This window comes from Lissotriton helveticus, chromosome 9, assembly GCF_964261635.1.
Source record: "Lissotriton helveticus chromosome 9, aLisHel1.1, whole genome shotgun sequence".
NCBI classification, from domain to species: Eukaryota; Metazoa; Chordata; class Amphibia; order Caudata; family Salamandridae; genus Lissotriton; species Lissotriton helveticus.
The window spans coordinates 925,683,262-925,699,346 of NC_136070.1; the positions used below are offsets into that span (position 1 = coordinate 925,683,262).

Sequence of the window (16,085 nt, forward strand, 5' to 3'; positions counted from 1 at the left end):
AAATTATAAACTTCATTTTCTAGATCTAACCCTATTCTGTGGGGAAGACCTTGCTTGTCTGGAAAACATGTACTGTTAAGAAAAGACATATCTGTTGAGGATGACGTTAACGTGGACCATGCTCCACACGAACCATTATGTGAGAATGGATAAGGAAAGAGTGGCAGAACTCCCTTCGGTGTCTGGAAAGGGGGGAGTCGACCACACACCCAACAATTAGTGGCATTGCTGGTCTGGTGTGAATAATGTAACATGCGGATAAAGGAATTATTACGCATAGCAAGACGATAAGATAGTTCATGAGGAGGCAGATCACTAAACGTGTGCTCTACTGTAGTATTAGAAAACTTATTCACATGAGAAATAGGAAAATACAAATAAAATGCATAACTTGTGCAGGTAAACATGAGGCTGAAAAACAATATGAAACTTAGAAAAACGATACATCGGATTGAGTTTTGACTAACTCTCTCACTATGGGGGTCTATTTTATACATGTCAGAAACCGGTCTAACCGTTTCACCTAGGGGAGGACTTAGACAATCAAACTGGCTGACTTATTTTACTAGACCTTAATTTTAGCTTATACTCCTGTTGCGGAGTTTTCTCTAACAGGGAGGGATTTGTATCATAGTCTTTTGCGGGACAGTCCTTAAGAATAGTACTTTGGCAGTCTTTCAAGTCCTGGGAAATGTTCTTAGAAACAGTCTTTAATCCATAAAACTTTTTCACGTGAGACAGGTGGACCCAGCCCTTCCTGCCTTCCAGCTTGACGGCAGTACGGGTGGCCAGGAGGACCTGTTTTGGCTCCTTCCAGCGAGGCTCCAGCGGACTTGAACGATCAAAGTTCCTCACAAGAACCAGATTTCCGGGAACGATCTCATGCGGTGCCACCTCGGTATTGTCTGGAAATGCGGCAGAAACCTGGGAACGACAAGAGTGTAGGGCAGACATCAAGGAAGCTAGGTAATCTGTCAGCATATTACTTGAAACATCGGTAATACTTCGGGGTCTAGGTGTACCCCACATATTAGGGGGGCGGCCGAATACGACCTCGTACGGGGACAGACCTGATCTGGAATGTGCGACCATGCGCATATAAAACAAAGCGACTGGCAGAGCTACTAACCAGTCTACACCTTTCTCTTGACATATTTTGGCAATGCGGATTTTCAGGGTCTGATTATGTCTCTCTACGAGACCGGCTGCTTCAGGATGGCGTACACAATGGAACTTCCACTGGTACCCTAACAAAAGGGAGATGTGTTTCATAAGCTCAGATGAGAATGGCTGGCCGTTATCAGAATATACGACTCTAGGGAGTCCGTAGCGGGGGAAGAATTCACGAACCAACTGCTTGGCAGTGGTCGCGGCTGTGTAATCTGGGACTGGATATGCCTCTGTCCATCTGGACAAAGCGCATACAACTACAAGGACATACTTGAAACCTCGACATCGCTCCATCTGAATATAATCCATCTGGAGGACTTCAAAAGGGTGGTCAGGGGGCTGAAATCCACCTTGTTCCACCGGGACACTTTTACCTGGATTGAACTGGCAACATATCATACAGGTACGGACTTTCTGCTTGGCTGCAGCTCGTAAATGCTTGTTGAACCAAATGTTCTGGATACTGTCTAACATAGCTTTTTCTCCTAAATGTGCTGGACTATGTGCGGTATTGATATTGACTTGAACCATAGAGTCGGGGAGAAACCATGTGGCTCTACCCTTTGTTATCCATCCCTGATCTGTCTGGACCCCTCCTTGTTCGGACCATTTCTTGATTTCATCGGGAGTAGCATGTAACTGGATATCTATGACATCTTGAGTAGGGTCCTTAACTGTCATACAGGTAGTCGGAGCTGGAGTATGTGTCTGTGTTGGATTAACTGGAATGTCTGGAGTCTGTATAAGTGCTGTAAGCTTGGCTGTGCGATCTGCTAGATCATTACCTTGAGAAATAATGTCAGTAACTTTCGTATGTGCTTTGCATTTCATGATAGCAATAGATGTCGGTAAATGTATGGCATCTAACAGAGCTTGAATAAGGAGACCATGCTGAATCTTGGTTCCATGAGAAGTCATGAAACCTCTCTCCTGCCAGAGCACTCCAAAGTCGTGTACGACTCCAAATGCGTAGCGTGAATCTGTATAAACATTAACTTTCAGGTTCTTGGCGTGTATGCAGGCTTGTGTCAGAGCAACTAGCTCTGCTGCTTGAGCAGACAGGGTGTCAATACGGTGTGTTTCTATAACTTCAGTGTCAGTAGTCACTGCATACGCGGCTACTATTTCTCCTGTACTTGTTCTCATACATGAACCATCCACATAAAGTGTCAGGTCGGGATCTGGTAATGGAATATCTGTCAGATCTTGTCTTGGCTTAGTCATAACATTAACTACTTCCACACAGTCGTGTGTGACAGGATTTGAAGTAACTGACGGTAACAGTGTAGCAGGATTTAGAACGTTGCAGCGTCTGATTTCTATGTGTGGCTGGAACAGTGTCAATTCATAACCTGTTAAACGTGCAATTGTCAAGTGCTGAGTTTGTGTTCGGTTTAAAAGAACTTCCACAGAGTGTGGAACATGTACTGTCAAGGAATGTCCTAATACTATGGAATCACTTTGTCTGATAGCTAGTGCTGTGGCTGCAACTGACTTAAGGCACGCAGGCAGAGCCTGGGCTACAGGATCTAATGTGCTCGAAAAATAAGCACAAGGCTTGTATTGTCCTGCTTGATCTTGTGTGAGAACAGATAATGCTGTACCTTCGCGTTCTGTGACGAAAAGTGTAAAAGGCTTACTGTAGTTCGGTGTAGCTAAAACTGGAGCTTGGCATAAAGCTTTCTTTAACTCATTGAAACTAAGTGTATGTTCAGATGTCCAAGGGAGGACAGTCGATACGGCTGCCTCCTGTGTCGTTAACTGTATCAGTGGTTTAGCTAGAAATGCATACTGAGGAATCCATTGTCTGCAATAAGAAGTAAGGCCGATAAAAGCACGTACCTCCTTCTGTGTCTTGGGCTGAGGAAGACTCGCTATTAACTGGATACGGTCTGGTGTCAACTGCCTACCCCACTTGGACAGTAAGTGGCCTAAGTAGATCACTTGCTGGACACAAAATTGAAGCTTCGAAGGGGACACCTTGTGCCCCATCTCGGCAAGAAAATACAAGACTGTAAGTGATGCTCGCTCGCAAGCACGTTCAGAACGGGCTGTGATCAGTAGATCATCGACATACTGGAGCAGGGCAGTGTCTGTTGGCATGTGAATGTTGTCTAGTTGTCTCTTAAGTGCTTGACTGTAAATGCTAGGACTTTCCGTGAAACCTTGAGGAGCTCGTGTGAACATATAGCTCCTTCCATTTAAACAAAATCCGAAAAGAAACTGGCTGTCTGGATGAATGGGGACACTGAAAAACGCGTTCTTGAGGTCTATGACTGTGAAAAATGAGGCTTCGGAATCAATGGCTGTCAATAGGGAAGAGATATCTGGGACAACTGGGTACTGGGGAATAATACATTTATTGAGTTCTCGAAGGTCAATCACTAATCGATATACTGGGGGTGCATTTGGATCAGTACGTTTCATGACTGGAATGATCGGAGAATTACATACATTGGAGGTAGTTTCTACAACTACTCCTTGAGCCATGAGCTCGTCAATAATTTTGGATAAGGCTGCTACAGCCTCAGGTGGCAATCTGTACTGTCTGATTCGTGGCAGGACTATACCTGGTTTGAGAGTCACACGATGGGGTGTGATTTGCATAAAGCCAACATCAGTTGGACCTTGCGCCCATAGATGCTGCGGAACATTAGACAATCTTGGATCAAAATCTCGTAATACATAGTGACCCTTGAAGTCACGTAGAAACAGTCGTTTTCCCTCTGGGGAACAGCAAATAACTGCACCTAATTCTCTCAGTGTCTTAATACCTAACAAATTTTCTGGACATGACTTCGTAAGTAACAGATCAGTAGTGCGGGACAATGGACCTACTTCTAGAGTAACTGGCTTAGATATCTCGTTTACAATAGGCTTTCCTGAAAATCCAAGGGAAACATTTCTAGAGCCTGAGAGCGGAGCCCCTGGAACTTCGGCGTGACTGATGGTCGGCCTACTTGCCCCTGTATAAATCAGAAACTTTCTGTCTTTCCCTAGTACTTGACTATGAACATAGGGACCTTCTTGATCTACAGGAATTTCGATGAGAGGCAAGCCTACCTCCCTCTCTAGGCTGTTTCATGAGTACTGTTGATACTCTGGATACTCTGTCTGTGCATACTGGTACATCTGCTGTGTAACATGCTGTGTTGCAGCAATAGGCTGCGGTGCTGGAACTGTCTGCTGTGCATTCTGTGGCTGAGAAGTCTGTGAAACTTGTTCTTGTCTCGGCGGACGTGGTCTTTCTTTAGTTTTACCGGTGGCTATATTGTGTTTCAGAACTGCACACTCGTTTATGAAATGACCTGGCTGTTTACAATAATTGCATGTCCCTTTAACGGGAGCTGCAGGATGACTGGCTTGATTCGGACCCCTCTTCTGACTGTCTTGTGGAACAGATTGTGCAACTAGTACTTTCATTTTCGTGTCTTTCATACGTTTTCTCTCATGTTCTTGCTCTTCTCTGATTCTATTCTGGTGGTACTGGAGCATCTGTAACATCTGGGACGGGGTACTAGCTTGCCATGTACTTTCGACTTTCAAAACTCGATTCTTAACTTGTGGACTTGAATTCTCGACTAATTTAGTAACAAAAAGATGAGGGTATGATTCGCTACTCGTCTTCAAGCCACTGTTTATAATAAAACATTTCTCAAATCTAGAATAAAAATCACTAGTGTCTTCGTCTTGTTTCTGTTTACAGGCTGAGATTGCATCCCAGTCTTCCTTTTTAGTGGCTAATAATCTTGGCAAAACTTGTATTAACAGTTCTGGGAATTCTTTACATTTCTCTCCTAGACCGGTACCTGGTACTCGTATCTTATCTTCAGCTTCTAGAACTGCCCAATCGATCTTTTTCTCTCCCACCTCCCATTCTTTTTCCTTGAGTTTCTCGTATACCCCTGCGGGCAACAGGACCTTTAGCATTTTAATAATATCTGGATACGTATATTCTCCCATACGGAGCATGTCTTTTAATTCTCGGTGGAACCCTGCTGGATCTTTGTCATGGCAGGGAATTAATTTCTTCATTTCTAAGAGTTCCATCTTTGTAATCGGGGTGTAAACAAATACTCTTTGCATTTCACCATCTGCTGTCCTGACTGGGTGTACTTCTCGTAACGGATTCTGTCTATCTATGTAAAACGGTTTACTTTCTGGAGGTGAAACATGAACAAAATGCGGGTTCAGGAACGTTCTATATTTGTGGCGTTGTTCTAGAATGACACTAATTAAATCGGTACCTAAACCTTTCCATCTATACTGGAGTAACTCGTTCAGGACATCGTGTAACGGACCTGGATCAGAATGTTGACCCTCATACAATGTAATGAGGTGCTGGATCATATACATACCCACCATTCGTTGCTCGGCTGGGGGCAGTTTCAGAAACATTTGTGCCACTATTTCGTCTGGAAAAGTGGTAGAATCAGTAGCCCATCGGACTGCTGATCGGGCTAGTTCTTGTTCATGCATAGTACTTAACTCACTATAACCGATTCGTGATTTCAGAATGTGATCGGTAGCTTGAAATACTTGTTCTAGAGAACCTTGTTCTGGTGCTGGATGATGAAAAACTGACTTGTGTTCTAGGCGTAAATGGCGGTCTGGAAATCTAGATTTTCCTACATACGCTATTCTGGCGGGATTCTCGTCCTCTACCTCTTCAGTAGAAGAGTCATTCTCTTTCTCGCTTACTTGTGCTGCTTTACGTTGTTCGTGTAACTTTATTATTTCCTTACGAATTCTCTTGTACATACTCTCTATACTACTGATAGTTCTGTGTTTACCCTCGGCTATATTATCACTCCACCTTGTCAGGATTCTCATTTCGGCCGGATCTTTGGACGGGTAATCTTGTTCTCTTATTAAACAATTAATCAGAAACTTTAATATCATGAGCTGGATCTCAGCTTTCCTTTGAGACATGGCTTCGTCTATACTTTCTGGATCATCCCCTGTACGGATGAAACGATATATTCTGTCTAGATCTTCTTTCATATTCGGTAGGGTGTCCAAATACCCGGTCACCCGTCTTACACGGATGGAATATATAACTGTACTATCATCACCTGCAACTGGATCATAGCGGCATTCAGTAAGAGCTCGTCGGATATCTGCAACGGACTTATATTTGGGCGTACGCTGTAACGCACATTCATGTAACTCGACTAATGTTACACGTTGGTGTGGTGGCGGGGTACCAGGAGGACCTCCTCCTGCGGCCCCTAAACTAGAATCGTCGACTGATACTCTTCGTGCTGGCAGAGTGGGAAATTGTAATGTAGGCTGGACCGGGGGTACCGTAGCAGGTACTCCGGTGTCTGGAGGAGCAGGAATTACATGATTTACAGGGACTGGCGGAACAGGATTTGCATATTCTGGGACTGTGTCGTCCAAGTAGGACGAAATGAAAATATCAGCTGCAGTCGGTTTGTGACGTAGCTTGGTCGGAACTAATGGTGTCGGAAAATTACTGGATGCCTCTGGGGTTGCTTTTGGCAAGCCCTCGGCAAGAAGAGGATACATACCCTTAATGAGGGCATTCCTCTGTCTGTCTAACTGTTCGGTTTTAACTCGTTCACCTATCTCGATTAATTCCCTTTCTTGGGCTTGTTCTAAGGATTCTCTACTTAATTCTGACTTTCTGATTTCTTTTTCGGTTCTTTTATGAGATTCTTTGCGCCATAACTCGATGGCATCTTTCTGTGACTGTCTGGCTTTCTTTTTCCATAATGCTTCTTCTACTCGCATGATGCACTCGGCATCCCACGTACCTGATACGGGCCATCTATACTTTTCTTCTAACTGTTTGGTATACTCTACCCATAAATCTAGATATAATATGGCACTTATGCCATGCTTCTGATACATAAAATGACCTGGACTGTCCCTAGGCGGGACAGGAACTGCTGCTTCTAACAGACCTTTTCTGGTTTTTAACTGACGTAGTTTCGAAAATAAAGGCATGACTGAACTGTAATCTAGACACAATATAATACACAATGAACACGATAATTACACCACTTTCATACCACGACATTAAAATACATGAAGAACATTTAAAATAACAGTTCGGACAGAATACTACCTGGAATACGGAAAACAGAATACATGAATTTTCTCGAGAACAGAACTGACTAGAACAGAAACTAGATGCACTGCTGAAACAGTACGAAACTTACCGGTCTCATAAAGAGACACGTCAGGACCCGCATCCACCGAAGTGGACACTTCGTTTTGGGATCTGTGTACCACCAAACCCCACGGACCAGAGACAATTAAATTGACCCTGTCTAGATACTACCCCAGCAACGGTACTCACCGGGCAGCAAGAACGGAAGGCCTCGGACTGGACTGGACTGCTTCGACGCCGGACGGACGAACTTCGGACTTCTGTTACGGGTGGGCCTCCGGATACCTCGGACCTTGGACTCTCGGCTTGGGCTCTGGTCGGGACTCGCCGCGTTCCTCCACCGCCTGGTCTGGATGCTGGACCGCAACCTCCGTCCCCTCCGTGGGCCTGAGGGATACTTGAAGCAGAAATATCTGCACGTGGCCGGTATGGTTCCGTCACGGCTGCAGAGGGTCAGGGGGCATACGTGGCTTCACCGGCGTGTGGGGAAAGGGCAAGTCCCTATTCGGGCGCCATTATGTGGTATATAAATAAATAATACCGGATCTAGGTTTGACTGGACATAGCAATAACAGATAGCTCAATAAATAAGAGTCAAGATTCGAGGTAGTAGGAGTTTGCAGGTTTAATACAGCATAAAGGACAGGAACAGGACAACCTGCACAGGAATAGGATGGCAGAGCCCGGCAGCTGCCGGGGCTGGATCTGGGATGAGCGCGCTAACTTTAATAACAGTACACAAGCATATATACTAAAACAGTTGCATTACAATACATACAATAGGCGGAGCAGTGGGTGTGGTCAATAGCAGTCGCGAAAGATAAGGGTGAAAGTGGGTGTAACAAGAGGCGTATACATAGACATGTGATGTAAACGTAACAGAATATGTCATAAATGGGGCGGAAACATGGAGGGGGCTACCTAAGGAGCCGGGACCTCTAACCTAATGGTGCGCGCAAACTGACAATGACGTGTTACCAGGAGAAGCTGGGGGCTATGAACTCTGTGCTAGGAGCAGAGACTGAAGTCTGGAGAGTCAGGGCGACATGTACCTAACACTATCTAGTATCTGATGTTTAGAGAACATGTTGATAGAATCCAAAAGTTATCGGGGTAAAGGCTAACAGACTCTAAGACTGGTGCATGCATTATTCTACATGTAGTGCGTGATGAAGAATATTAAATGACCATAAATACAGTATTTCTCTTACATGGAGACGTAAGGGCTAGACGATGACGGAAACTATTGATGCGATTCAGTAGTTTAGGAATGCAGAGAAGGAGGGCCGGACTGATAACTAGAATCATAACATACTCTTGGCAGACTAGCAGGCAGAGCCAGGCCGAGCCGGGCACTGTGAGGCAGGAAGTAAGTGAAGGGTCAGGAATACAGGTGGGGGCTGTATCGCTCCTCAGCGAGGGCTCAGGAGACAGGAGCTGAATCTGGTGTCCGGGCCCTTTTGAGGCCTAGAAACGGGGACTTTTCAATGAAATAACGTGCACACTGAGAAACGTGGCAACGTATCTTTACATAGGCCTAATACTCGTAGCTTTCACGAGAACTGAAAACTGGCATACTAGAGATGGACACAACTATAATTGCGTCTTTAATCGAACATGGGGGATACATATGCATATTAATCATGCACACATAACATAAGATGGGGAACACGTAGGGACACAGAACATGGCAAAATTTACTTTTCCACACCTCGGTAGTCCTTCGGGTGACTGTAAGCCTGAGCAACCCGGGGCTTGCCTGGACACGCTCCACCCCTAAAAGGGTGTGAGTAAAGGAGTGGACTGGTGGTCCACGGTATGTAAGGGGGAGACTCCCCAACAAAGGATAGCACTGATTGGGTTGGTCACGGTGCAGTTAGGCACATCAGGTGGGCAGGGTAGCCTAGGGGAGTCACAGCTGCCTGCCCTTGGATCGCCAGTAAGTTGACCCACCATGTTGGCATATTTCTTCATGAAATAAACCTGCAGAAATATCTTCTCCATCAAATACGAGTCTTGTGTGTTCATTTATTATTAGAATGCTATGATTTGCAGGTTGGGTGAGTTACTAAAATTGGCACTATAAAGCATGCATTGTGAAGCATTTTGCACCATCATTAACACATTCACACTGACTGATGGCTTTTGAACTATTTCTCTTGCAGAACCGACAGATTCTGACACAAGTTAAAGTCTCGCTGTTTAGAAATTTTTCAAGTGGCTGTCTTGATGAGGAGGCGGCTGTGAACCCCTCTCCCTATAAACCCTGCTTGAACACCAAGGAGATTTATTACTTCCCCATAAGACTGGAAAAACCGCGAGAGCCGTGCCCATGAGCTCACTGCTACCACTGAAGACAAAGTGCAGATAAAGACAGAAAAGATAATGTGAAATGTTTAAACGGTTAAAATTGGGTAGCAAAGTAATTCTGTTACATTGCAATTGCTGACATAAAAATTTAAAATATTCCAATTGCACCAGAAAATATGGATATGGATAAATGGGAGAGGATGTGGTCTCATGGCTAGACTACAACTTTGGAGCTGGGAAACCAAGGTTCGAGCCTCTGGGTCGACCCCACATCCTGTGATTCTGGGCAAATCACTTAATCTCCCCCGTGCCTACCAAAAAAATTAATGTGACCTTTTGTAACATAACTGGTGCTCATTTAAAGCGCTTAAATACCTTCGAGTTGATATCGAGCTATATAAATCTGCAACAAAAAAATGTACAGAACCTGTGCAGCTCATGAGCTGAGAAACCTCTGCAAAGGTTGTACATTCAGCGTTTGAATGGTTTGGGGTGACTTCTCCCCTCCTTTTTGTGGTCACACCTTTCTCTTAGTTCTTTTCTCCTCCCACCTCCCTCCCCACCTCCCTTGCTTCCTACCCCACATATAGGGAATGTAATGGCCATTATTATTGCTGTTCTTTGAACTGCACCTACTGACGGCGCACAATGATGCTGGAGTTGTATTGTTTCTTCTTCTATTTTTCTATTTCTTCATTTGATTTATGGTCATCGACTGATTGTGACAAGTTGACCCCTCGTGGAGTTCCTGCTCCTATGAATTGCATCCTTGTATGCCAGTAAGCTATATGCCCTGTGTTACTCTGCAAAACTCAATAAACAAATTTTCAACAAAAAAAAGGATAAACGTCGTAATGAGGATGCTGGAGGTAAAGTGGGTTTAATAAACTTTACTCAGAGGATGCTCCGTTTCTGTTATTATTTAAACCATAGCAGTAAATTAGATTGTGAACTTGTTAATGGTTAAGCAATTAACTTCTCTTATTTTCATGATCTCAAATGATACCGTTGCAAATGATCTTTGTGCTATTTATATAAAGGGAAACAAGCCATCTTTATAGAATACTGTAATGTAGTAGAAATGTGTGGGCATTAGGACCTGCCCGTCAGCAGCTAGTCTGTGAGATGGAGGGGCAGGAAGAGGAGGAGCCAGGGCAGGAAGGGGGTAGAATACGTGTGGGTAGCAGAGGAGAAAGTCAGAAATAAAGAGCTCTTTACCTACTGTAGTGTCTGCGTGGTCAGTGTCCTCCATAGACACTACATATGGTGACAAGGGTGGCCACGACTGCTGCATTGCGTGCCCATCCTCCGACGTTTGTCCCGACGAGGTACCGAGGTGCTGGAGCCCCCCCGACGTCGGTCCTGAGGCGCGGGGAGACCCGGAGCTGTGCCTTGCTCGACGTGACCTGGGAGCCCACCCCAGTCGCGTGTGATCGTCGTCGCGATCTGGGAGCCCACCCCAGTCGCGTGCTGCCAGGAACACTGCACCTGCCTGGTGAGTGTTTTTTTTCGTTGTCCCGGTGGCTGGAGGAGTCCCGGTGTGTCTGGAAGCTCCGGTGTGTGTGAAGAGGGCCTAATCTCTCGAAGCGCGAGATTTCAGCGGTGGCCATTTTGAAGTCAGGCACCTGCACCAATCCCCTTCGAGGAAGTCCCGGCTGCCATTTTGGAGTCAGGCAAAGTGAAATCAAAGCATCAAACCTTGGCAAATGTAAATGGAAAGCATCAAACCTTGGCAAATGCAAATGGAAAAAGAATCAAACCTTGGCAAATGCAAATAAAAAGCATCAAACCTTGGCAAATGCAAATGGAAAAAGCATCAAACCTTGGCAAATGCAAGTAAAAAAAACATTAAACCTTGGCAAATGCAAATAAAAAAATAAAAAAGTGTCCAGAAGTAAATCAGAGTGTGTTCTTCAACAAGAGAAGCGTTCTTTACCCGATTCATACATGTGTGAGATGCAGACACCTGGAACTGGGTAGTGTGAGCATATCAAGTGACATTTGTGAATAATTTTGGAGCAATTTTGTGATTAGTCTAACACCTGCTACCACAGTGTGACGCAGTGTAGGAGCTAGTTGTGAGCTGTCGTCTCTGTCACTTTTCATAGTCAGAAGAAGTCGGCTCCACCATAATGTCTACAACACCACCACCTCAAGCGGGTCCGGCGCCAGCCAATGCCAGTCACGTGGGGGTGCTGGGAGTTTCATTTCTGCATCCACCTGAACCTTTGGTCCTTGAAACAGGAGGAGGCATGGGTCTTCGATGGAAAGAGTGGCTTGAGGATTTTTAAGACTTCATGAAAAGGTCGCACGTGACTGAAGCAGGACAACAGTTGATAGCGTTACGAAATCTGATAGGGAAAGATGTTGGTCAAATCATAAAGGAACTACCTGCGGTAACTGTGTCATCCTACGCTGATGTGTGTGAGGCCCTGAACCGCAAATTTTTGCATAAAAGAAACATTGATTACGAAAGATACACGTTCAACCTGGCGGCTCAAGAGAAAGAAGAGCCCATGTGCGTTTTCATCACACGCCTTAGACGGTTGGCTCGATACTGCGAGTTTGACTCTTTCTCGACAGAAGATGCCCTTCGTCTGGGAATCATTGAAGGGTGCCAGTCCAAGTCGCTGCGTAGGAGACTACTAAAAAAGAGTTATTCGCTAGATGAAATTGAAGAGATGACACGGGTCCATGACCAGGCCGAGAAACAAGCTAAGAAAATGGAGGCCGGGCGGAGTGAAAAACGCGAACAAGCATTCAGGATCCAGTCTCGGAACACACGCACGTATTCGCCCGTGAAACCAAGGTCATCCAGGTCCAAAACTCAACATCAATCGGTGGGCCAGCGACGTCGTAGCTCGTGCAGAACCAACAAGCAACAAGAACGTCAACTCAAGTGTTATCGGTGTGGATATGACTTTCCTCACACGGACGCTTGCCCTGCGCTGGGTCAAAAATACAGGAAGTGTGGAAGAGAAAACCACTTTAAGAATGTATGCAGATCGCTGAGGAAAGAAAGACAACGAGATCGTGGAAGACAGTCTAGACCAGTGAGCAATCGCTATCATGCCAAAGCAATACGAGACCGCAGAGATTCGTCTACTGGATCGTCTCATTCCAGTTGCCAGTCTCACAGAACATATCGGTCCCGGCCCTCGTGTTCACCTGAGTCAAGGTCACTGTCACCCATCTCGCAGGACAGTGACGAATACATCTGTATGGTGGCTGATCCCGATAGCCTGAAGAAATACCCCCGGCTTGACATCAGGATTGGTAGTCACTGGGCCAAATTCTTGTTGGACAGCGGAGCGTCGCTCAACTACATACCTGTGGCTGAATATCACAGGATGAAGATACCACCTCAACTAAGCAAAGCCCATGTGCAAGTGTATACCTGGATGTCCAAGAAACCGCTTCCTTGCCTTGGGAAATTTTCAACTAACCTCACATATCAAGATCGCACAATACAGGCGTACATTCATGTCATTGATGGCCCTGAAGTGGATTTTCTTCTGAGTCTTCCTACTGCGGAACGACTTAAGTTAGTGGACATACTATACAAAGTTGATGATACACTTTATGTGGTTCAAAAATGTCCTAAATTGTTTACGGGGCTGGGAAAAATGGCTCATTGTCAGATTAGACTACATATAAATGAACAAGTCAACCCTGTAGCTCAACACCACAGAAGGATTCCGTTTCATCTGCAACAAGCTGTGGAAAAGGAGTTACATGACCTACTCGAAGCCGACATCATCGAACGTACAGAAGGACCCACGCCATGGGTCTCTCCGGTAGTGGTCATACCAAAAAAAGGTGACCCTGACAAAGTTCGATTGTGTGTGGACATGAGGGCACCTAACACCGCCATTGAGAGAGAGCGTCATCCTGGACCTCACATCAGTGATATGATCGCCTCATTAAATGGTGCCAAGATATTTTCCAAACTGGACCTCAACAAAGGTTCACCAACTAGAGCTGCATGAACGGTCCAGATATATTACCACTTTTTCAACCCACATAGGCTTGTTCAGGTACAAAAGATTGAGCTTTGGGGTTTCCTCTCCTGCCGAAATCTTTCAGGAAGCCATCAGGAAAATTATACATCATTTCCCAAATGCCCTAAATTACAGTGACGACATCCTGATTCATGGCTCAACAATTCAAGAGCATGACACCGCCTTGGATCGTGTTTGTCATGCACTCATGGAAGCCAATCTTACGTTAAACAAAGAGAAATGCGAGTTTCATAAATCAACTCTGAAATTCTTTCGCCACATTTTCTCTGGTGCCGGAATGAGACCTGATCCCGACAAAGTGGCGGCACTCAAGGACACTCCTAGACCCCGTGATGCTGGCGATGTACGCTCATTCCTAGGGATGGCAAGTTACTGGGCTCGCTATATCTGAGACTATGCAACCATCAGCTATCCCCTGAGAAAACTCACCAAACAAGGGCATCCTTTTCAGTGGTCCACCCGATGTGAACAAGCCTTCAAAGAAATCATAACGGCTGTAGACTCAGCAAACAACATGGCGTATTTTGACCCAAAAAAGAGAACGAAGATCACTGTTGATGCAAGTCCTGTTAGGACTGGGGGCTATCCTAGCTCAGTACAATACGGACAGTGACCAACGATACATCATTGCATATGCAAGCAGAAGTCTCACAGACACCGAGAGAGCCTATTCACAGCCCGAGAAAGAAAGCCTCGCCATTGTATGGGCGTGTGAACACTTCCATATTTTCATATATGGTAAACACTTTAAGTTAATCACGGATCATCAAGCCATAATTACTATATTTGGCAATCCACGGGCCAAAATGCCACCGAGAATAGAGCGATGGGGTCTTCGTCTACAAGAGTACACATTCACTATTGTACACAAGCCGGGAAAGGCCGAAAATCCGGCTGATTATATGTCAAGACACCCCAAGGAAAATACCAAGTCCAGACCGTCAATAGCCGAAGAATATGTCCACTTTGTGGTGGCTCACTCTATACCTCCCTCTGTACCCCTCAAGGCCATCAGCAATGCCACTCTCACTGACGCAACGCTGCAGGAAGTCGCACATCGCATACAGACCAATAGCTGGAGACATCTGGAGGATTATGAGCCGGACGACAGGATCGACGTACAAGAACTAGCTTCCTTCAAGCATGTGAAAGAGGAGCTATCAATTTCTGCCAATGGCCTGATTCTACGAGACAGTCGGATCGTCATCCCAAAACAACTGCGTCAGGGAGTCCTCAACTTGGCGCATGAAGGTCACAGAGGCATTGTGGCCACCAAGAGAGCCTTGAGAGAACGTATCTGGTTCCCGCTGCTAGATCAAATGGTTGAGCTCACATTAAAAGACTGCCCCCAGTGTCAACTGGTAAGCCGGCCTGAGTCTCCTGCACCCCTGCAAATGTCTCCACTGCCGGAAGGGGTATGGCAGCACGTTGCAGTGGACTTCTTCGGGCCATTTAAATCCAGCCAATACATTCTAGTCATCATGGATGAATATTCGCGTTTTCCTATTGCAAGGTTTGTCGCTTCAACAAAAGCTTCCAGCACCATACCGGTTCTAGATGAAGTGTTTGCAGCTTGGGGCATTCCAAAAGTGGTGAAGACTGACCCCCGTTCAATAGTCAGGAGTTCACAGAGTTCTCAAAATACCTCAACTTTAGACATCGCAAAATCACACCACTGTGGCTGCAGGCCAATGGGATGGTGGAGAGATTTATGTCCACACTCAAGAAAACCATTCAACAAGCTGAGTCATCTCGGAAAGATACCCAAGTGGCCTTAAATGAAGTACTGAGAGCCTATAGAAACACACCTCATTCCACCACTGGCAAGTGTCCGGCCACCCTGATGCTAGGTCGGTCAGTGTGTACTAGAATACCCATGGTTGAAGGTACTGAAGGAGTGGCCTCTCATGAGTCCGAGCATGAAGAGGTTGCTACGATCGACAAACTAAAGAAAGAAAAGATTAAAGCCTATGCTGATAACCGCAGGAGAGCTACACCCTCATCGATTCAGGAAGGAGACTGGGTGTTAGTTCGGCAAGAACAACAGAAGAAAACAGAGTGTCGCTATCATGAGACTCCTTGGATGGTTACCAGACAAAAGGGAACTATGATCACTGCTGAGTCTGATGATAAACGAATTACTAGGAACGTGTCACACTTTCAGAAGTGTAGTCCCAAAGTCAAAGAGATGCTGATCAGTCCTCCTCGTGGAGAAACGACAACCGACGGGATCCCTGCCAGTGATCGGACAATGTCCTCACGTTCTGATCAAGAAGAACTTGGCATCCCTGATATGCATCTGCGACCACGACGAACCATTCGCAGGCCACGTCGTCTGATTGAAGAACTGTAACTATGTTCTATCTGTTTACCTACTTTGTAGCCAAGCGGAAGGCATCAGCTCCACGCACCAGTCAAGCAGCGCATCAGCTTCCCAGCCTCCC

The 16,085-nt window shown here is 45.6% G+C and overlaps 1 protein-coding gene across 3 annotated transcripts in view; it reads left to right on the forward strand.

The window, feature by feature from the left end:
* Nucleotides 1-10,536, forward strand: part of LOC144782012 (ribonuclease Oy-like) — a 128,839-nt gene extending 118,303 nt beyond the window's left edge. For 2 of the 3 annotated variants that reach the window (XM_078661120.1, XM_078661121.1), the window contains one exon: nucleotides 9,475-10,536. In XM_078661120.1, coding sequence (XP_078517246.1) covers nucleotides 9,475-9,645 — 171 coding nt within the window. In that variant the 3' untranslated portion in view covers nucleotides 9,646-10,536. The remainder of the gene's footprint in view (nucleotides 1-9,474) is intronic. The other variant, XM_078661119.1, reaches the window with a different exon arrangement.
* Nucleotides 10,537-16,085: the final 5,549 nt, after the last annotated feature.